The 22,592-nt window shown below is 40.3% G+C and overlaps 1 protein-coding gene across 15 annotated transcripts in view; it reads left to right on the top strand.

The window, feature by feature from the left end:
• PIEZO2 (piezo type mechanosensitive ion channel component 2) overlaps positions 1 to 22,592 on the top strand; it is a 469,614-nt gene that overhangs the window by 304,465 nt on the left and 142,557 nt on the right. For all 15 annotated transcript variants that reach the window (XM_053247271.1, XM_053247279.1, XM_053247278.1 and 12 more), the window contains 9 exons: positions 980 to 1,156; positions 2,427 to 2,555; positions 9,902 to 10,102; positions 10,911 to 11,115; positions 11,225 to 11,326; positions 15,211 to 15,376; positions 16,215 to 16,458; positions 18,808 to 18,904; positions 22,167 to 22,326. In XM_053247271.1, the coding sequence (XP_053103246.1) occupies positions 980 to 1,156; positions 2,427 to 2,555; positions 9,902 to 10,102; positions 10,911 to 11,115; positions 11,225 to 11,326; positions 15,211 to 15,376; positions 16,215 to 16,458; positions 18,808 to 18,904; positions 22,167 to 22,326 (1,481 nt within the window). The remainder of the gene's footprint in view (positions 1 to 979; positions 1,157 to 2,426; positions 2,556 to 9,901; positions 10,103 to 10,910; positions 11,116 to 11,224; positions 11,327 to 15,210; positions 15,377 to 16,214; positions 16,459 to 18,807; positions 18,905 to 22,166; positions 22,327 to 22,592) is intronic.

A 22,592-nucleotide genomic window follows, 5' to 3' on the forward strand; every position in this document is an offset into this window, starting at 1 on the left:
CATAATTATGATGATGCAAAAAGAAAATGAAATCTTAATGTAGTCCAAGCTGGAAATAAACTCTGTCCCTCCATCCTGCCCGTTCCACCAGGTTTGCTGGTGGTATCACAACAAAGTATCAAAGTATCACAACAAAGACAGATAGTGTTTTCCTGGAATGCAAATAGGGTCACACAAAGGACTCAGGCACCCAGGACACTGCTGTAACAGTGTTTCAGCAGGCATCAGGGATGGAGGCTGATAGGTTCCCAGGAAGATCTCTTTGCTGCTGCTGGTGCCACGCCTGTTGCTGGCAAGCCAAGTAAGGTAAGTGGAAGGGATGGAAATGGACAGGCTACAGGGGCTTTTAGTGGCTGTAGGAAGTGTTTGTAGCCTGTTACATTCTTCATGAAGTAAATGGGGTCTGAATTGGACTCAGAATAAACCAAGCTATTTTTGGATTTGGGATGAAAATAGCTGACAGCTGAACGGGGCCAAGGAAGTTTTCCCATTAAGGGTGTGCATGAACGGTTCAACCCACTCTGGGACCAGTTCGATCATTGACCAAACTGAACCAGTCTTTGTTTGGGTGAACCAGTTTGGGATGATAAGAGGTGGCTGGGCAGGGGCAGCAAGAGGGGAAAACACTGCTTACCCCTGGCCAGTGTGGCTGCTGGCACTGCCACCCTCCCTCCCAGCGCAGTCCCCCTCCTTTATTGAGCTGGATTCCGCTTTACAAGTATATCCACCAAACTGGTTTAGCCTAGTTCAGTGGCTGAACTGGACTGGATCTGGTTTGGCTACACCATGCTGGGTCAGTTTGAATCCAGTCCGGATTCAAACTGAACCAGCCAAACCGGTTCTGTGCACACCCCTATTGCCCATGGCTAATGTTTACAATAATTTTAACTTCTGTAAGGAAATACACTTGACTGAGAATAGCATAATAAAAACTTCCCCAAAACTAACAATAATATTTATGTATATTTTGTGCTCACAGGTTTCTCTGCTTAACTACGTGTTCTTGATTGCCTGGGCTTTTGCTTTGCCGTATTCTCAATTCCGCCCGCTGGCATCCAGTATCTGTACTGTTTGGACCTGTGTGATTATCGTTTGCAAAATGTTGTATCAGCTTGAATCTATTAACACTGCAACATTTTCTGTGAACTGCACAATAGTAAGTAGCAGCTAATGTCAAAATATGTAAATTAGTTACTATATGCGCCCACCTGGTATTGCCCCCATAATCATACAGCTATAGGAAGGGAAATGACACATCTAAACCCAGCTCCTCCTCTCAGCCATATTCCTGATCTCCTGCCATCATGGACAGAGCAAGTGCAAGCACTGGCACACCTGGGATTATAAGCAAATCTCCTGGCAAGTGGTAATTAATATAATCAACATTGTATGCTACTTTGTGCGATCTGTAGCCTTGAAAGATGGGCTACCAAATACTTTACATAAACAAACAAACAAAGTCTGGCTAGTGCTAGCCAGGCTAGTGCTTAAATAATAATAAATAATAAAATAAATAAAATAATAAATAATAAAGTGGAACTATTAATTCTTGTGCCTTTGAAACTATGTTTTTATTAATTCAACCTAACACGGCTGTAGCTTTTTTTGCAACTACATGCTGCACTTCTAAATCATATTCAGCTTGTGATGCTAACTCATAATCAGCTTGATGCTAACTTATATCCCAAGATCCTTTCCACATGTGCTACTTCCAAGCCAGGTATCCCCCATTTTATAAGTAGGTACATATATTGTTGTTATTGGTCTAAGAACAAGACTTTGCATTTGTCTCTAAATTTCATTATATTCATTTTAACCCAATTTCCAATTCTCTCAAGGTCATTTTGAATTTTATTCCTGTCTTCTGAGGTATTAGTTAGCCTTCTCAGTTTTTGATAAGAATTTATTCTACCTCCTTATCAAAGCAAGAGATTGAAATGCTGAAGAGTACTAAGCCCAAGACACAGCCCTGCAACATCCACCTGAAACTTCTCTCCAGTTTGATAAGGATCCATAGAACAGTCTTCATGCATAATATTTTAGTTCTCCACTTAAATCTTTCCCAATTTGTCAATATTTATCATGAGACTCCTTTACTTTACACATGATGTCAGGCTCTGGGGATTCTGTTTCTGGGAAAAAGCTGCTCCTATATAATCAATCCCTGCTAGGGGAGCACTGATATTGGGGCACCATTTGCTTTTCACAGCTGGTTGGGACTTTTTAAACTACAACTGTTTAAATAGTAGCAGTAGTAGGTGCTCTCAATGGACTTTATAAAGCCCCTTCTTGATTATGAGATCTTGTGCAGGTGCCTGGGTTGCTTAGTAATAATACTTTACTTGCTCAGTTAACTTAATTTTTAGATTGTTGCAATCAACCGAATAATAATTAAAATTAATACTTATGTTGTTGTTTCTTTTTAGCCTAATGTGAATTATAGCGAATCGGAACAAAAAGAACTGAATTCATCACTTCTGTACAATGGAACGATTGACCCAACTGAGTGGGTTGGACTGAAAAAGATTAATCCTCCTTTGCTTGTGTACTTGAGGGTAATTACTGTGTGTTGATCTCTGTTGAAACTGTTCAGTTCTTGTCTCCTGCTGATAAATGTTTGTATGCCATGGAAATGCTGGGTTAGACATTATGTTAACACTTGGAACCCAGGTACTGTATGGAAGAATAATATGCAGTGTTGATCCAAACTAGGGATTCTTTGCAAATATTTGTGTTTCCTTCAGAATGTGCATTTCTTTTCTGCAGTTTTTCAATACCATTTGTGAAATGGTGTGAAACAGTTCCCAAGGGGATGAAGGGGGTGAATGTCAGGATGGGGGAGAACTTCCTTTCCCTGTTCCAGCCAGTTGATTTGTTTGGTCAGACAGTTGATTTGTTTGGTCAGACTGGATGCCTATCCAAAAATGTGTTCTGAAAAATGGTGTGACGTTTTGACTAACAAAGTGCTTTTTGGACACACAGAGTTGCATTAGCACAATATATTTCTGTCTAAGACATCAGCTAATGTCACTCGAACAGAACATCATTCAAACATGATTTTTAACTGGGTTTATTTCTTCCAGATAATGTAGAAACGTGCATATTCAGAGGTGCAGCTTCAGGATAGGTTCATGAATCAAGATGAGTTCAAAATGTCAGGTGATGCATTCTCTTATAGATTGTGAAGGCTGGATAATATTCTCCTAGGTGAGAAGGTTGTGGCTTTAATTAACTGCAAACGCTCTTCCAAGAGATCCCATGGCAGTAGGTGTTGGAATCAAAACTTATGCAAGAGCAGAGCAGTCTGCTCAGGTTTGGCTGGCTAAGAAAGAGGAAGTTCCTTCTAAGTAATCCTGTATATATACACTAATAGACTCATAAGAAGGAAGGCAAGAAAGGGTGTGCCCAGGCCAGGGAGCTCTCGTCCTCAGCTCCTGAAAAGACCAATAGCCTGAGACAACCTTTTTAAATCTTCTGTAATTTGCCTCTTTTAATATTGTAAACCACTTAGGGTGCCTTTGTAAATGCAGAGAAGTAGCATTAACATGGAGTAAATAAATAATAAGAAATAATAAGAACAGCCCTGCTGGATCAGGCCCATGGCCCATCTAGTCCAGCATCCTTTTCACATAGTGGCCCACCACATGCCGCTGGGAGCCTGCAGGCAGGAATTGAGGGCATGCCCGCTCTCCTGCTGTTACTCCCCAGCAACTGGTACTCAGAGGCATCCTGCCTCTGAGGCTGGAGGTGGCCTATAGCCCTCCGACTAGTAGCCAATGATCTCTCCTCCAGGAAGTTATCCAAACCCCTCTTAAAGACATCCAGGATGTTGCCTGTCACCACATCTTGTGGCAGAGAATCCCACAAGTGGATTATGCGTTGTGTGAAGAAGTACTTCCGTTCATTGGTCCTAAATTTATTGGCAATCAGTTTCATGGGATGACCCTTGGTTCTAATGTTATGTGTGAGAGAAAAGACTTTCTCTCTATCCACTTTCTCCACATCATGCATAATTTTATAGCCCTCTATCATGTCTCCCCATAGTCATCTTTTTTCTAAACTAAAAAGCCCCAGGTATTGTAATATTGCCTCATAAGGAAAGTGCTTTAGGCCCCTGATCATCTTTGTTGTCCTCTTCTGCACTTTTTCCAGTTCTACAATGTCCTTCTTTAGATGTGGTGACCAGTATTGTACACAGTACTCCAGGTGTGGCTGCACCATAGTTTTGTATAAGGGCATTATAATGTTAGCAGTTTCATTTTCAGTTCCCTTCCTAATGATCCCTAGCATGGAATTGGCCTTTTTCACAGCTGCCACACATTGAGTCGACACTTTCAATGAGCTGTCCATCACGACCCCAAGATCCCTCTCCTTATCAGTCTGACAGCTCAGATCCCATCAGCATCACCACATCTCAATGTGGGTTTTTCATCCCAATGTGCATTGCTTTACACTTGCCAACACTGAACTGCATTTGCCATTTTGTCGCCCACTCTCCCAGTTTGGAGAGATCCTTTTGGAACTCCTCACAATCTGTTTTGGATTTCACTACCCGAAAGAGTTTGGTATCATTTGCAAATTTGGCCACCTCACTTTTTACCCCAACTTCTAGATCATTTATGAATAAATTATAAAGCACCAGTCTGAGTACAGATCACTGGGGACCCTACTTCTTACTTCCCTCCATTGTTAAAACACTCTGTTTATACCTACCCTGTTTCCTGTTCTTCAACCATTTAGCAATCCACACATGTACTTGTCCCCTTATCCCATGACAGCAAAGTTTTCTAAAGAGTCTTTGATGAGGAACGTTGTCAAAAGCTTTTTGGAAGTCCAGGTATACTATGTCAATGGATCACCTTGATCCACACACTTGTTTACACTCTCAAAGAACACCAAAAAGTTCGTGAGACTCCAGTTGACAGATCCCTGTTTACACTATTAGGTGCTTCTGGCTAATTCTATGGCACACAGAACACATTAATGACAAGGCTCTATACTCTAAATGTATGCTAGAATCATGACACTATTGAGGCAGCACAAAAGAAGATTGCATAGTTGCACTAAAAAAAAATTGCTACTTAATTTAAATAGGGCTACTGAACTCAGGAATAATTTAGTTTGGGTGTCAGCCACAGATTGTATGTAAACGAATTAGCTGTGGATTATTAAAGCCCTTGACCACACACGAGAGATAGAGAGAAAAGAAAGTGAAAATGAATGGTAGGACTTTGCCCGAATTGTTTCAGCACCGTAGAGAGGTGCCGAAATGATTCGAAATGAACTTGGCCAGCTGATTCCATGCACACCCCTACCAGTCACGGCACTGTCCCTCCCAAGAGGCCACATGCAGCTACGTTGCGCGCACACACACCGACACCACTCCCCCCCCCACCCCCGGCAGCTGCCCAGAATGATTCAGGCACTTCCCAAATGAATGAATAAATGAACAAATAAAACAGCAGGGCAAATAAATCATTTAAGAGCAAAGGATTTAAGGCATGAACAGTGGAAAAATAAACCCACAATGCATTTAGATACAAAGCAAGTATTTGTAGCAAATGATTATTTAAAAGCAAATAATTGAATACTCATATAGGTCTTGCCCCGTGTGTGGCTGGCACCCACCGAGCCCTGTGGTTGTCTTTGGGGGAATACAGGAGGGTTTACCATTGCCTCATCCCGTGCAGTATGAGATGATGCCTTTCAGCATATTCCTATATCTCTGCTGCCCGATATAGAAACATACCAGCAGGGATTTGAACCAGCAACCTTCTGCTTGTTAGTCAAGCATTCCCCCCGCTGCTACTTAAGGTGGCATGGGAGTATCCTTTAATTAAAGTAAGCAGCAAAGCAAAAGCAAACAATGGTTCCATCATTATAAGCCTCAAAATTATATTGCTTATTTGTATAACATCTGTTATGCAAATAACTTGAAACTGGACATGTGTGATTTGCTAGATTAGTCTACATACAAATGTGCCTGATTTCAAAGCAATCTGAAGAAAATTGCCTCTGGTTTTTAACAAGTTAAAATGTGCTTAAAATTTACACTTTTATCCCTTTCACCCCAAACTTTATCCAAGCATATTGTATATATTTCTTTCAAATTTGGTGAAAATGACTGATGTACTCTGTTCAGGCTTGTCTAGTAAGAGTGTCTTTTAGTGGTTTTCTGAAGTTTGGATCAGCTGTTCAAAAGCTATTAAAGTTTGCCTGCTCCATTCAAGGCTATGGCTGACTTGGCAAAGAGGCACCTTTTAACGTGGTGATTCTCTTTATTTAGCAGAGGGAAAGTAACCGGCCCTATCCACCCCCAGCATAGTACCTCCAGTGACTGTTGCTGGTGTTGATCTTATGTTTCTTTTAGATTGTGAGCCCTTTGGGGACAGGGATCCATCTTATTTATTTATTATTTCTCTGTGTAAACCGCCCTGAGCCATTTTTGGAAGGGCAGTATAGAAATCGAATAGATGATGATGATGATATGATGGAAGGACTCGATGGCTGGATAAAACAAACCAGTCAATAACACCTGTTTGACTGTGTAAACAAGAAATAGCAGGTGCTGCCTTATACAGAGTTATACAGAGTGTAACCAATTGACAGTGAAGCCCAAATGCTGCCATGTTTGCCGGTACTCTCATTGGCACGGGGAGTCAACTACTGGATTCTGTTGCAAGTCCAATGCCTGTTCAATTAGCCAAAGAATTTTAAATCTTAGAGAATGACATATGGAGGAGGATATGGAATAGAAAGGTGGGGATAGCCAAGAGGGTAGTTACTAGTTAGAGCACTGTGAGGGAGAAGTGGTGGGCTGGTGGCAGTGTTGGAGCTATATGGAATGAATTTGAAATTGTTTAGAAACAGGCAAACACAAACAGAAAAACACAACACAATCACAAGAATGTGGAAGCCATGCAACGCAAACACATGCATATTGAAACACACATGGACACACACACACACACACATCATGCACAAATACTTCCACATGTATATGTGACAAACACACACACACACACACACACTCGTGTGCAAACGCACACAGCATGAGCACACACAAACATATATGTACATCCAAATGCACACAATATGAGTACATGCTCACACCACATGTGTACCAAGCACATGCACTTGTATGCACACAGAAACACAAGTCCACAAACACAGAAAACTGAAAACTGTGCACATGCACATCACAAGCACACACATAGCACAAACATACACACAGAGAAACATATGTGCACTTATGCAACATGCATACAAACCAAATGTGCGTGCACACGTGTTAAGCACATGTGTGCACACACACACACAAACACATTCACACAAACTCACACAAACAAATGTGCAAATACACACAAGTAGTTAGCTGTGAGGATGTGTACAAATGAAAAGATACATATATTCGCTTTGTCCCTCTCTGTTCAGAAGGGAAAGTGCAGAAGTCTGCAATATCACAGAAGTCAAATGTAGTTTTTCTGTTAGTGTTAGTTTTTCTAACAAAACGGGCAATGGGAATGGGCAGCAGGACACTTGAGGTAATTTTGAGGTCCTCGGAGACTGTTTACCTGACAGTTTATTGATGAAGAGAGGATTGGGAGTGGGGGAGAAACTTCTGAGTTATCCTGCCCAGTGCTGAAAACCTCCCTTTTCTCCCCCCTTCCCCTATCTTTTCTTCATCCATAAACTGTCAGGCAGACAGTGTCTTGCAGGGCCTTAAACTTACCTCAGTGTCCAGCTGCCCATCCCCACCATTAGAACACTAACAGAGAATGCCACCTGTGAGAAGAGGGTTCCATTAACACTGGGCCACTCACCTAATTTATAGAAAATAAATTTCTCAGCTCTCTAACTCCTTTCTCCTAAACCCTTATGTGTGTGTGTGGTGGGGGTCTTTGTTTTCACAATGGGAACCTCCACAGAACAGTGATGTTCAATGTAGGGCTACTTTGGCAAAGTCTATCCAATGTCAGAGTTGTTTCACACTCTGCTAATCTCTATGCAGTGCTGTGCTTTCCCCAGAAACAGAGCCCTGCCAATCCCCAGAGCCATCTTGGAAGGTGCACTGTGAAAAGTACTGTGAAGTGTGATCCTTCACAGCGCTTTCCTCTATGGGGAAAGCACTGGAAAGGACTAGCACACTGCGATATGGGAATAGTGATTACTGTAAGATTCCACAATCATGCAGAATATATTACAACTGTTTCAAAATATATAATGCAACATTAGAATCAGCATTAAATATTGCACTAGGGAGATGATTTGATTGCCAACACTGTAAAGATGAATTTCCTTTTAACAAACTGTGACAATTGTATGGTCAAAAAACCTGCCGGTTTAAGACCAGAGTTAAGATTATCTAATTTTGGCTCAAGCTACACAAAGCTGGGAAACTGGAACCTAAGGCTAATGCCTTTACAGACATGCCACATGCCTGTAAAGATGATGATGTACAGTGTCTCAAATTGTGCTTACTTACAACTTGCCCTCCAAGCACCCACACTTTTCTTTGGTCTTGTAAGCCCCAGTCAGGATGGGTAGGATAGAATGCCTGGCATCAGCAAAGATGCCCCATGTTGCTCAGGTGCAGATCCTGTGTGTTGTTTGTAAGGAGACCACTTTAAGGATAAACTGTGTGGCTGTTCTCACATGCAGCCTAATCCAGGCTAGAGAAGCCCAGCCTGGATTAGGCTGCCATGAGAACTGCCAGGATCTGGTTCAATCTAGCCCTATCCTGGCAGGGCAGCAATGCTAGCCTGGTTTTCTAGCCTGGGTTAATGGTTCCATTGCACCATTAGCCCAGACTCCAGGATCATGTGTCTCTTTGGGCTTCGCCCGTGGAGACGCAGAGCGCCTAGAGCGCTAGTCTCCTTGGGAATCCCCCAAAGCACTGTGTGCAGCAGAGGATTGTCTGGGAGTATCGTTCATGCTCCCAGCAGTGATACATGGATCGTCTGGGGGGAAGGTAAGCTTTGTGCAGCCCTCCCCCACCCCCCAGTTGTGTGAATGGCCCCAATATCTCTTCCCAGCTATTGATATGTAACTATTTTTTAATACAGCTGGAATTGAATTGGAGTGGATGGGGATTTCATCCAACACCGATTTCATTGTCAGCCCCATAATGGAATTGATTGTGCAAGAGAAACAAGAATTGTTGTAATTGTTGTTGGTTTTAAGGAAATGCACTTTAAAGTCTGTCTGGCAACAGTGGAAACTTAAAATATGCACATGGGCAAGCATACACATGCTTCACACACACACACACACACACACACACACACACACGCACGCAATCCCATCCACAGGATTTTGACATTGCTGGTCAGCTCTTCCAGGAAGCAGGTACTGCTGAAGAAGTCTACAGATTTTTCTCAGGCTCTTTGCTGATCACACTCTTTTAGTTTGTTTGGCTCTGCTGTTTCCTGTCAAATCCCAAAAATATTGTCAGGTCTGAACAAGTGGCAGTCTCTTAGGTGGAAGGAGATGGGAATTCTGTTCCTCCAGCTACTGTTACTGAACTGGACTCTCACTGTGAGTCTCCTACATTTCTTGATCCTTACATAGGTATCAAAAATCTTGACACAGCAGGCCTTGTGAGGATAAAAAGGTTACAGACCTGATTTGGGTGGGAAATCAGGAGTACTGGGGAACTTGCTTGCAAAAGAGTGAAAAGTAGAAGGGAGGTTTTGTGAAGATTTCATGCATCTTTAAAGCGGTTTTCCTTATGATTAATGTAGCATGTGGTCACAGAAAATGTACCATAGCTATTTCTTATCACACAATACAGTACATTAGGTATAAATATTTTTAGTATGTATATTGCAAGTTGCAGAATGCTTGCTTTCAATAGAATATTTGTTGATTCTTCATAGCTTGTGGTTTCTTTCTCTTGTAGAACAATCTTCTGATGCTGGCAATTCTGGCCTTTGAAGTTACTATCTATCGGCATCAGGAATACTACAGGTGTCGAAACAATCTTACTGCACCTGAGACCAGAACCATTTTTCATGATGTTACTAGATTACATTTGGATGATGGAGTAATTAGCTGTCTTAAATACTTCGTAAATTACTTCTTCTACAAGTTTGGTTTGGAGGTAAATTCAAGGCCATCATGGTTAAAGCGGTGATTCCTCTGATGGGTCCTTCTCGGATTGATTGGCATCCTGTGGTGGCTCTATCTAGGATTTGTGATTCTTTACTCACAGATTACACCATTATCACAAGACTGCTACAGCAGCACTCACTGTCATTTCTGATTTATTTTTCCTCTTCCTTTACAGAATTTTATTTCTTCTAAATGTTTTCTAACCTTGTTTTAACCTTTTAATTTCTTTTATTGTTATCGCTGCAATTTAATTTAGATAGGAAGCCACTTTTTTTGGCTGGTATCTCTCTCTCTTGGCTTGGCTAAAATCCAAGGATGAAGTGCTATACATGCATGCAGATTGGTCCCTACCATAGTTAATGAGTACCATATAAATTTAAATAAATAAATAAATATTCTGAATGAGCTCTACCTACTGTAACCTGCATTGACACACTGTTTTTATGTGAAGATCAAGATAACCACTATCCTCCTCACCTCAGTTCAAAACTTTTGTAATATCAGCAAATGTTGTTATGATATACCAAGATATTAAGTGTTTAGAGTGCAGAATCTGAATCTTTGGCAGTGAGTCTATCTCTTCTGTTTGCAGAAAAGAAATTTTTATTCTGTGTCATACCCAAAAGTCATTGCTGATATAAATCAAACATGCCAAACTGTTGGACTAGAAACCTATGGACTGTTATATGGTGGCTTGCAAAGTGTTAAATTCAGCCTTATGAAGTTTCCAAGTATGACACTGAGTAATACCTTGGACTATGCAATGAGATATAACATTCTTCCTTTTCTTGTCACAGGCCAGTTTCCTCTTGGCAATAAATGCAATTGGGCAAAGAATGGATTTCTATGCTATGATTCATGCCTTATCCTTAATAGTTGTGTTATATCGACGCAGAAGAAAAGCCATTGCAGAAATCTGGCCAAAGTACTGCTGTTTTCTGTCATGCATCATTACATTTCAGTATTTCATTTGTATTGGCATTCCACCTGCTCCTTGTAAAGGTAAGGGTGGCTCCTTGCTTTTTATCAATTGTAATCATCTTTTTGGTTTTTTTGGTAACCCCTGAAAAACTTGTAAGGGTGCAAATTGTATTTGCTTCTGTCTTCATAGATTACCCATGGAGGTATCCTAATGCCAACTTCAATTCTAATATTATCAAGTGGTTATACTTTCCAGATTTTATTAAAAGACCAAATCCAGTTTTTCTTGTCTGTAAGTATTTTAATGCTTATCTAATGCTGACTTATTGCTCACTCTTTGCAGTGCATTTTGATGATATTGTTCGAAAACTTATAGATAAATGTGATACGCATCTGTAATCTGTAGCTAAATGTTGTCAGTCTTCATGCAGGTCATCAAGAAAGGAAGTAAAGAGCTAGGCAGGGGAAGATATTGTCTACAATAAAGTACCCCTGCTAACTGAGCAGAGGCACCTTTTAAAGTGATGGTTCTCTTATATTTAGCAAGGGGATAAAGCAAGTGGCCCTATCCAACCCCAGCACACCATCCCTCCCATGGCTGTTGCTAGTGTCTGCCTTGTGTTGCTTTTTAGGCTGTCAGCCCTTTGGGGACAGGGAACCATCATATTAATTTTTTTTTAAATTTCTATGTAAACTGCTTTGGAAACGTTTATTGAAAAGTGGAATATAAATAGTAGTAGTAATAGTCCTTGCCATAACAAAGTCAGGGACAAATCAGCTCTCCCCCCGCCACACACACACAATACACACACATACATTTCCCCCCAAAATAAACAGGCTGGCTGAGAAATGTTTGATCAGCATTTGCCATGTGGTGGTAGTTATTACCTGAGAAGCACTGATCGGGTAATGGAGATCTGTTTCCCCCATTCCATTCTTTTATTGTTCCATGTTCACTCTGTCAGCAAATTTGTAAGATTAATTCTAGAATTGTAGAATGAGAAGTTTGCCATAGCTTTCAGTTCATCTGTATCACTTTACTTCTCTCCATCACCAATGTGCATATGTGCTTTGATCAAGTGATGTAAAGAAGCAGTTTGATTATAGCATATGTTGATTTGATTGTACTAGGTGTGTGTGTGCTGTTACATGTGTATGTGTATAATTACAGATATGTTATGCTTTCACTATATTGCTCATTTTATAATGAGACTTTTCATTATATGACATTATACCCCAAACCCTTTCTGTACTAGTAATGTCAGTAACACAGTGGGGTGACATGTACCTCAGTGCCTTTTTTATTTCACTTCTTCTCATACAAAAGTTGGATAGCAAATAAGGTGTTGATTTTTTATTCTGCAGTTGGGATCTTGCTTATTGCAAACCCCACTGCCTCCCACCATCAGGGTTTTTAAAAACTTGGGGTACTTATTAGAGCCAAACTGGATTTACAATATGCTTGTAGTCTCCCTGGAGTGCTGTTTACTCCCATACTGTTTCTATAAATAAGAAAATTAAGCATTTGTCCTATAACAAATCTTAAAAAGATATTATGTGTTCAGCCTCTATGCTTCTTTCCCACAAGACGTGAAAGGAACAAGTTCTGCTCCAAGCATCTATAGACATAATGATTACATTGCACCCAGACCAATGAAGACATGAGGCAACAAATCGAGTTTAAAGGGCCACAACTTTATTCATTTTCGGACTGCAGTCAAGAAGGAGGATTGATTTTCCACCCCATAAAGTGTGTTAACTAGAGACTCGCTACTCACAGTGCAAGCCCCACTTAAAACACTTAGGGTGATACACCTTGGCTCCAGACAGCATCAACCCTGTGACTGATGCTGCCTTAATGTCAAGGAACCTGCACCTGGAACCACCCCCTGCCACGTCATAAAGCCTTTAAGGTTGGTGATTCCTCAATAGGATGGAGGAAGTCCCCAGCCATTGCTCAGCATCTAGGACTACTAAGGATTTCTCCTCACACCAACACGTGCCTTACGGTGGTCACCCAACCCTACACTATCCTTTTATTCTGCACTGTAGCTGCCACAGGGAGGGGCTAGCCTAGCTTGGCCCTCCCACTAACCACTCTATACTGCAACCAATCCCCTTCTCAGATCAGCCAAAAAACGTCATAACCCAAAGGGGACAGATGAATGCCATCGCCCCTAAATATTTCTGGGTGAGAAAGTGTTATGTTGAGGTGGGGCATAAAGCTCCTTCCAGTACTGGAAACAAATCTTCAAATGTTGATGAAGTCAATGTTGAGGAAGCCACAGCTGGAGTCTTGAAAATATGTCCACTGCCTGATGTTCACCTTGCATTGGTCAAGACTTGGCCATAATCTGGAGCCAGAGTTCCTGGTATGCTAGTCTGATGGGAGGGTGGGCTGTAAGGCACCACACATCCTAAAACACTGGTTATACTGCTGCCATGAATCACCAGCAAAATCCATGTAGGTGTGGTGTATTATGTAAAAATATTTTACCAGGGTGGGACCCCGGATGAACTAAACCGGTGATACCACCTACATGTATATGGTGAATGCAGAAATTCAATTAGCTCCGTTGTGTTCAACGGACTTGTGTTGGTTTTTCTCTTGCTGTCTGGCCTGATCTCCCTCTTTAAGAACATAAGAACAGCCCTGCTGGCTCAGGCCTAAGGCCTATCTCATTCAGCATCTCTTTCACACAGTGGCCCACCAGATGCCTTTGAGAATCCCACAGGCAAGAGATGAGGGCATGCCCTTCTCTCCTGCTGTTGCTCCCCTGCAACTGGTATTTGGAGTCATCTTGCCTCTGAGTCTGGAGATGGCCTTATAGCCTTCAGAGTAGTAGCCAATGATAAACTTGTTCTCCATGAATTTGGCGAAGCCCCTTTTAAAGCTATCCAAGCTAGTGGCCATCACCAAATCCTCCATAGATTAATTATGTACTGTGTGGAAAAGTACTTCCTTTTGGTCCTAAATTTTCTGCCAATCTGTTTCATGGTTCTAGAGTTGTGTGAGAGGAAGAGAAAAAAAATTATCTGTCCACTCTTTCTACTAATTTTATAAACCTCTACCATGTCTCCCCATAGTTGCCCCTTTTCCAAACTTTAGGTACAGGCTCAGGTTCCCTAAATAGAAACTGAAAAACACCAACCTGCTCACCCCTCCCAATGCATTATTTAGTAGCAGAGAGAAGTTGATCAACCAAAGGTAAAGATAATACAGATAATTTTCAGAGGAAGGAGTTGATCAGCAAGGCTGCCAAAGTGCTATGATTCCCCCCCCCCTTCTGAAATGTGATACGATTCATCCCGGTTCCTTCCAAGGCTTATATTCTGGTGATGCAACCATTTAAATACCATTTATAGTGAGGCTAAGTAGTCTTCCTTCCCTATGTTGTTTTCAGGCACAGTGAATTGATAGTGCAGTATTGTTTAAATACACTCCAGCCTCCAAAAAATGAACAAATTTCTGTTTATTTATTTTATTGTTAAATTTCTATACTGCCTTTCATTAAAACAATCTCAAGGTGATTCACACAAAAGTTAAAACAAGACTACAAAAATTATAGAATTAAAATATCAACTAGAATATAAAAATACAAATCTGATTAAAAAGCAAGCACAATATACCATTAAAGATACAGAGCAGCAACAATAGGAACAGTCATATAAAAGCCTGGGTAAAAAAAGATTTCACACGCTTTCTTAAAAGCTGTGATTGAGACTGAGGAGCGGATGGCCTTTAAATTAGGAGAACTCCTGTTCAGGATTGCATTGGAAGCCCTGTCAGAGAACTATGTAAATAAATCAGCTATCAACATCTGTGTTGAGCTTGAATTATTTAATAGTTAAGATAACACTCACTTAAGATCACAGCTAACTATATCGTTTTAGGTGGGCATATGTGTGTGTGTGTATACTTTTGCTAGTGGTATTTGTGTGTTGCTTTGCTATTTAACCATTCTTTATGTTCCTATATTTGATTTCTTATAGTATTTTAAATTTTTTATATTATTATTTTTATGTATTTCACCATTATTACATTTGCAAAAACACTGTGTATATCTTTATTTTAAAAAATGAATTAAAGGAGTTCTGTAGATTATCACCACCAGTAAATGTAGTGTTACATATGTCTCACCAAAGCCATTCACCTGAACATCTTCGTTCTGCTAGATGATTTCATGTTACTGCTATGTGCATCCTTACAAAAGCAAACATTTGAAGATGAGAACAAAGCTGCTGTACGTATCATGGCTGGAGACAATGTGGAGATTTGTATGAACCTTGATGCAGCATCATTTAGCCAACACAATCCTGTTCCTGACTTTATGCATTGCCGGTAAGGATTGGGTCCTGAATTTTGCAGAGGTCAGACAGCTGTCTAAATATCTGCCTCATTTATCATCCTTACCCTTCAGACATTAATTACTGCAATAGGTGCCTTTTGCTTTACTGGAGTGCCATTTTCAGCTTCAAATTCAGTGGGGATCAGAATTATACACCAGCATCTGAAAGTTCATAGGCATAAGATGCTTTGCCTTAATACCTAGGATAAGAAGGCTTATAGTATCATGGACAATATTACTATTATTTATTTACTACATTTATATCCTGTTCTTCCTCCAAGGAGCCCGGAACAGTGTACATTGTTATGTTTATTCTCACAACAACCCTGTGAAGTAAGTAAGGCCGAGAGATATGTGACTGGCTTCAGAGTCATCCAGTGGGTTTCACGGATGAACAGGGATTTGAACTTGCATGTCCCTGTGCTAGTCCAACACTCTTCAGTGTACACTGTACATAACTGGAACAAAATAAATTGTCATTTGTGGATTTTTTTAAAAATTGTAATAGAATGTAAGCCTGTGAGTAGGGAGTGCCTGCATTTTAACTTTAGGAAATTTATTGATAGAAAAATAAATAAAAGCGAGCATGAAAGTTACAAAGAGGAAACTAGTAGTGAAAATGCTAAGAGAGATTCTGCAGCTGGCTCTCTGAGGCATCATTTTATTGACAAGTCATCAGCATGATAGATAAACTAAATTTTAGCCAACCAAAGATACTACCGAGAGAGAGAGAGAGAGAGATTATGAAAAACATTTTGTACAGAAAAATACTTTGAATTGAACAAACAGAAGGTTGCTCTCTTTCCCCCATTTTATTTCCTCTTGTTTCAGATCTTATCTAGATATGGGTAAAGTGATAACCTTCAGTTATCTTTTCTGGTTTGTCCTGACCATCATCTTTATCACGGGAACCACTCGAATCAGTATATTTTGTATGGGCTACTTGGTGGCCTGTTTCTATTTCCTGCTCTTTGGAGGAGATCTGTTACTCAAACCTATCAGAAGCATTCTTCACTATTGGGACTGGCTGATAGCATATAATGTCTTTGTGATTACTATGAAAAATATATTGTCGGTAAGTGTCTGGTTTCTTTAGCTCAAACTATAACTACTATAGGGTTGACATGAGCCCTCTTCAAATATTAGTAAGTCTGTGAAGGACCTATGCATGAGAAAGGCAAATAGGACTATGCCAGCTAGCACATTCCCACCTGATACATTTCGTGATCATGTCTTGCTAGCATCCTTGCATTCAGAAGTTCCAAGTCACTCCCTGGCATCTCCAGGTAGAGCTGGATGAGACTCCCGCCTATGACCATGTAGAGCCATTGCCAGTCAGTGTAAAACTGAGCTAGATGGGCAAATGGTCTGACTCATTATAAGGCAGTTTCCTTTGTTTCTGTGTTCCAAAATAATGGAGGAGGTCTATTCCTACATTCAGCACTGTGCTCTGCAGACAAAGGATGCTAGTGGAATTTAGGAATTGTTTTGGCTAGTCGAATATGGCTAGCTCTCTTACCCTCATTTGCCCCACTCATACGTTGGCCCTCCATAGACTTAATAACGTCCAGAAAGGATTATAGTGGTAGCTAAATAATATTCCACAGGCTCTTGTTATAATGATCGCATTATTCTCACACAATAAGAGAAGTTAGCAACTTAAATGAAGGCAATCCTCACCAGATTGGCAGATGGCAGAAACTGTGGAAAAATAGAAAAAACCTCTGAAAATATGGCTAACATTCAAAATGACCTTGATAGAATGGAATGTTGGGCTGAAACTAACAAAATGAAACCCAATTTATAGGTATAGAATGGGAGATATCTGGTTTAGCAGTAGAAGATGTGAAAAGGATATCAGAATTGCAATGGATCACAAGCAGGACATGAGTCAGCAGTATGTACAGCTGCAAAAAAGGCTAATGTGACTTTAGGCTTCATAAATAGAGCCACAATTTCCATGAAGTAATACTTCCAGTTTATTCTGCACTGGTCAGACCTCATCTGAAGTATTGTGTTCATTTCTGGGCACCACACTTTGAGTAGGATGTATACAAATCAGAATGGGTTCAGAGGAAAGCAAGGAAGATGATCAGGTGTTTAGAAAACAAGCCCTGTGAAGAAAAGTTGAAAGAATTGGCAATGTTTAGCCTGAAGAAGAGAAAATGAGGTGTGGAACAACAGAATAGACTCTTCAAATATCTAGAGGATTGTCACATAGAAGGGGGCAAAGACCTGTTCTCTGCTGCCCCAGAGAGCAGGACTATATCTAAGGAGCTTAGTTATGACCTCAACATCTCAGTTCAATAATTAGGACAAATTTCTTAACAGTAAGTGCTGTTTGATAATGGAACTAATTGCCTAGAGGGGTGAAGGCTTTCCCTTACTGGGTGTCCAAGACATCTGCTCGCAGTGTTGTGGCAGAGAGTCAGACTAACAGCCTGTTAGGCTCACTCCAATACTTTGACTTCTGTAGACAATACAAAAGGGAAAGATGCTGTACTTGCATACAGTGTCTCAAGAGTGCACCTGAAGCCCTATCCCCTTGCTGATATGCTCAGAAGCCCTACCCACCCACTGTCCACACTGATAGTTTTTGTTTGAAGAGACAGAAGCTGTAACTGGACAAATTATTTCTGTGAAGTTGGCTAGGAGTGCCAACTTTTTGATCACAGAAAAAATCTGCCTACAGTTAAGAACATTTGTCTCTTCTGTTTGTCAGTGCAGCTTTTGAATGTTAGCAGAGGTGGAGCTTCAGAACATGTTCGTCCTTTTTTTCCCCCCACATCTGAAGAGGGCTTATGAATAATCAGTCCAACTAGAAAAATCTGTATGCAAAACAGCAAGCTGCTGCACATTGATTCCCTTGCTATAGTCGGAAATGCATGCACAGATTCGATATGAATCATCTGAACTGTATCCCAGAGGCAAGTCATCTAAGCAATCACAATTCCTTCTATGCTGTGTAGGGAAGGGATGATTCCCATCTGATGGAAATACATATCCTCATCCATTGCTTTGGGCCATTGATTGTTTCATGGAGACTTCCTTCCCAGGTCTGTTAGCAGCTTTGAGCTGAGTTTTTAATCGGGACCACAGTGAAGCAGGGAAGACTTAAATGCCCCTTCCCACATATGGTGGTTGTGGACAGAATTTGTTTCCCTGCAACTACTATTTAACTTTTAAAAACAAACACACGGTACCAAAGTACACATTTAATCTAATGGATAGTTTGGCACTGGCCAAATTCTGGGTTGGAGGCAGTGTATTTCTAGTCCTAGTGATTCCAGAAGAAACACAAACACATTCTGCAACTGTGTCCATTATTTTTAAAATACTTTTATGCAAATACATCTGCATTTTAATGTATTTCTAGTATTCTTATGCTTAAAAAATTCTAATATAGTTGTCTCTATTTATCCAGATAGGAGCATGTGGCTATGTCCATTCATTAATGAAGAACAATTGTTGGGTAATTCAGACATTTAGCCTGTCCTGTACCGTCAAAGGTTATGACATTCGTAAGTACAGATGTGCAAATTGTTTTGTATTATTCTATGAAAAGCATTTAAATATTCCTCCTTGTATGGTTATTCAAAAAACCAGCAACCATGTGTTTTTGCCTTGTTGCTTTGATACTGTAAAATAAACCTCTGTATAAAGTAAAAAAAATGTGCCATTGAGTTGGTTTCGATTCCTGGTGACCACAGAGCCCTGGGGTTGTCTTTGGTAAAATACAGAAGGGGTTTACCATTGCCTCCTCCCATGCAGTATGAGATGATGCCTTTCAGCATCTTCCTATATTGCTGCTGCCCAATATAGGTGTTTCCAGTGGGGATTTGAACCGGCAACCTCTGGCTTGATAATCAGATCATTTCTCCGCTGTGTCATTAGGTGGCTACAAACCTCTGTGTACCTGAATTGAATGGGGGTCAGCTCTTTAAATAGACAAGAACTGGTATGATAGTATAAATAAAAATTATCCCCCCCTTAAATAACAATAAAAATGTGGGAAAATCTGTAATTTTATGAATAGATAGTGCAGTGGAAGTGCACATCATAATTGTGACCTTGCCATCACAATAAGGTATTTCCAGTTCAGAGCATCAGGAAGCAGTTTTTGTATCAGTGCACATGAAGCAGAAGCTTACTCAGTGCCTTCATGCAGAGATATCTGCTGGATTCTAGCCCTTTACAGACGTTATGAGCGCCCTGTGTGCTCACAATTACAGTGGGCAAAAGTGGGAGGAAGTCCCGCTGTCATTTCACACCAATGATCCAAGTTATGGCACCATTCGTCTAAAGGGGCCAGCTCCATGAATGTGATCATGGCGAATCCATGAGCTGCAGCTTGAATCCAACCAGGTTGAAGCTCACAGATTTACCATGATCATGCTTACGGCACTGCTCCTTTCAGATGAGCAGCACCGTAACCATGATCGTCAGCACAAAGAGGCAATTGGCAGCAGAGTGGCAGGACTTTCTCCCCAGTCTTGCCTGCTGTTAATGTGAGTGTCTGGGGCACTCATAACATCTGAAGAGGGCTCAGTTCCCACAATTTCTTTCAGCCAGCAATCTATGTTGCTTTATTGTTCCTGTGGCACTTGGGACTTAATGGGCATAGCTGTAATCTTGTTTTGGATACTGCATAGCAACCATAGTCTTATTTTGGTTGCTGCTTAGCGCTTCTTTCCTGGCTTATTGTGCATTATTAATTTGTATTTTAAATTCCTGGTACACTCAGAACAATTACTGCCCTTCCCTGAGATGCTACCTCAATAGCTGTCATAATCAGCTTCTAGCCCATAGCCCCTATAAGGACTCTGTGGCTGAACTGGTGCAGTATACATATCTGAATTAAAAAGAAGCCTGATTTGGGTAATGAAGGAGGAGAACTAACACTCCCCCTCTAAAATAGTCTACTGGCCATTCTAGCCACCACTAGTTCTTTCTCCCATTAGGTAAACAAAAAGTGTGGGGAGGCTGGCATCAGAGAGAATGCGCAAGTGATGAAGAAAAGGAGACACTCCCCTTCTGCTATTGTTAACTTCAAACTTGTTGCAGATTGCCTCTAATTATGAATTTAATTTTTAGATATGCCTTAAGTTATAATGGCAAATTGCTGGGTGTGGAAAACCCATGTTTCAGAGAATATACCATTACATGAGTTCATGTTCACTAGGGACTTTTATGCACAGCAGGTTTTACCATGAGTTTCCATGGAAGCTTTACTGCAAACTCGAAGTTGTCCCCCCAAAACACTGCAAGCAGTGGATCTTTTTACCCCAGATATAAATCAGGCTACACTCTAACTCGCAGAGAAAAACCCAAATTGTGTGTGAGCTGCTCCCCGATAACTCGCAGGGATTTCGGGGTTAAATCTAGCCGATATGTGAACCCATCCCCTCCATTCCAGAGGAGATGCAAGTTAAAGGGATAAGCATTGATTACAAACAGCTTTATATGAAAAGTAAATACAAGGATGATTAGTACTCACAAACTGTAAAGGAGTCAGGTGAAGTCCTAAAAGCAGCTTAGCTCTCCATTTGGGTCATCACGTTTTTATTCTAATTGTTTCCCTGATGCTACAGAAATAATAATTTAGAGAAATATGTCAGCATTCTAGTCCTCCTCTTAATAGAAAACTAGTTGTCATGTAGACATCTTCCATTGTTCTATTGTTACTCTAATTTGGAATCAGATATCATTAGCATAATTTTCTTCTGCTTGCAGCTTTGAATGATCTCCATATATTTCAGTCACTCCTAAAAAAGTATACTGGGCTCCGCTAAGGATAATGTTAATTTTTCCTTCATTAATGAGACTTGACAAAGCTACTCTTGTGTGTGTGGGTGGGGTGGGGAGTGGCCTGAATGTATGGAACTTCTTTCCTCACTACAGAATAGTAGAACTATTTTATTATTTTTGCAGTGTTACAATATTTCTCAAGCTTAGAGGAATTGTAACCTCTTCAGAATTTAGTTTCTCCCATTGCAATTAGGAGGTATACTTGCTATTGTGAGCCACCCCAAGCAGTAGTGTACTGGTGGGGTGGGGTATAAACATTTTAAATAAATAAATAAATAAATAATAATAAAGTCCGTAACTCAATGATCCCAGTTAATAGTCATATACACCACTGTTCATTTTCACCCATGCACACACTTCTTCCCAAGCCACTTTATCAGTTTGAGAAAAAGGTTGCCATTTGGATTCAAGTTCCGCTTCTTCCTTCTCAGCAATCCACAAGTCAAACTTTGAGAAACTCAAAGCATTGACTGTTTACTGATCTGTTACCAATTGGACATGCAAAATTATTTGTGCCTCATCCAGTGGTAACATATGCTTTGCTTATAGCAATATATATTTCACAAAATAAAATGTTTATATTGCAAATGTCAAAGCCTTCTAGATGGACTTCATTAAGGTGTCATTCTGGACCAGCTATTCTCAGATTTCTATTGAAGAGCCCTCTATAGTCTAGCTTTCTGTTATTCTAAGTTTCTTTTATTCTCTTGTTGAGCTGTATTTTTAGTTTTTAAAAAAGCAAAAATTAAACCTAAAAGATAAGGGGAAGTGCTTTATTTTTCAACAGGACTTTTATTAACCACTTTTACAACTCACTTTACTTACAGTGGTGAATTTTCCTTACAGTGGTGAATTTCAACTCCTTTATCATTTTGCTGCTACTTTATCATTTCTGACAGAATATTGCACAGAATATTGCATTGCATGCATCATATAGTAATTCTTACTCTATAAAATTCTGTTTACTCTTGTTAGCTGAAGATACAGACTACTGTAAATTACCCAGTGGTGAAGCAGGAATTATCTGGGACAGCATTTGTTTTGCCTTCCTATTGCTGCAAAGAAGAGTGTTTATGAGTTACTATTATCTGCATGTGGTTGCAGATATTAAAGCCTCACAGATTCTGGCATCCAGGTAAACTGTAATGTTTTATTTAAACTATTGTATCAATCAAGGCAGTGCAACAACTGCAGTTGTGTTTTGTCAAGTTATATGACCAATAAGTATAAACATATTTTAAAATGGGATATATAGCATTTAGGGCTGCAGGCTTTAGGGGCCCTATTCACCCCCAGCACAGCATTCCTCTCTGTCTTATGTTCCTTTTTAAATTGTCAGCCCTTTGGAGAAAGGGATTCATCTTTCTTACTTACTTACTTATTTATTATTCTGCTATGTAA

The sequence above is a fragment of the Hemicordylus capensis genome, chromosome 4 (assembly GCF_027244095.1).
Source record: "Hemicordylus capensis ecotype Gifberg chromosome 4, rHemCap1.1.pri, whole genome shotgun sequence".
Taxonomy (NCBI): domain Eukaryota; kingdom Metazoa; phylum Chordata; class Lepidosauria; order Squamata; family Cordylidae; genus Hemicordylus; species Hemicordylus capensis.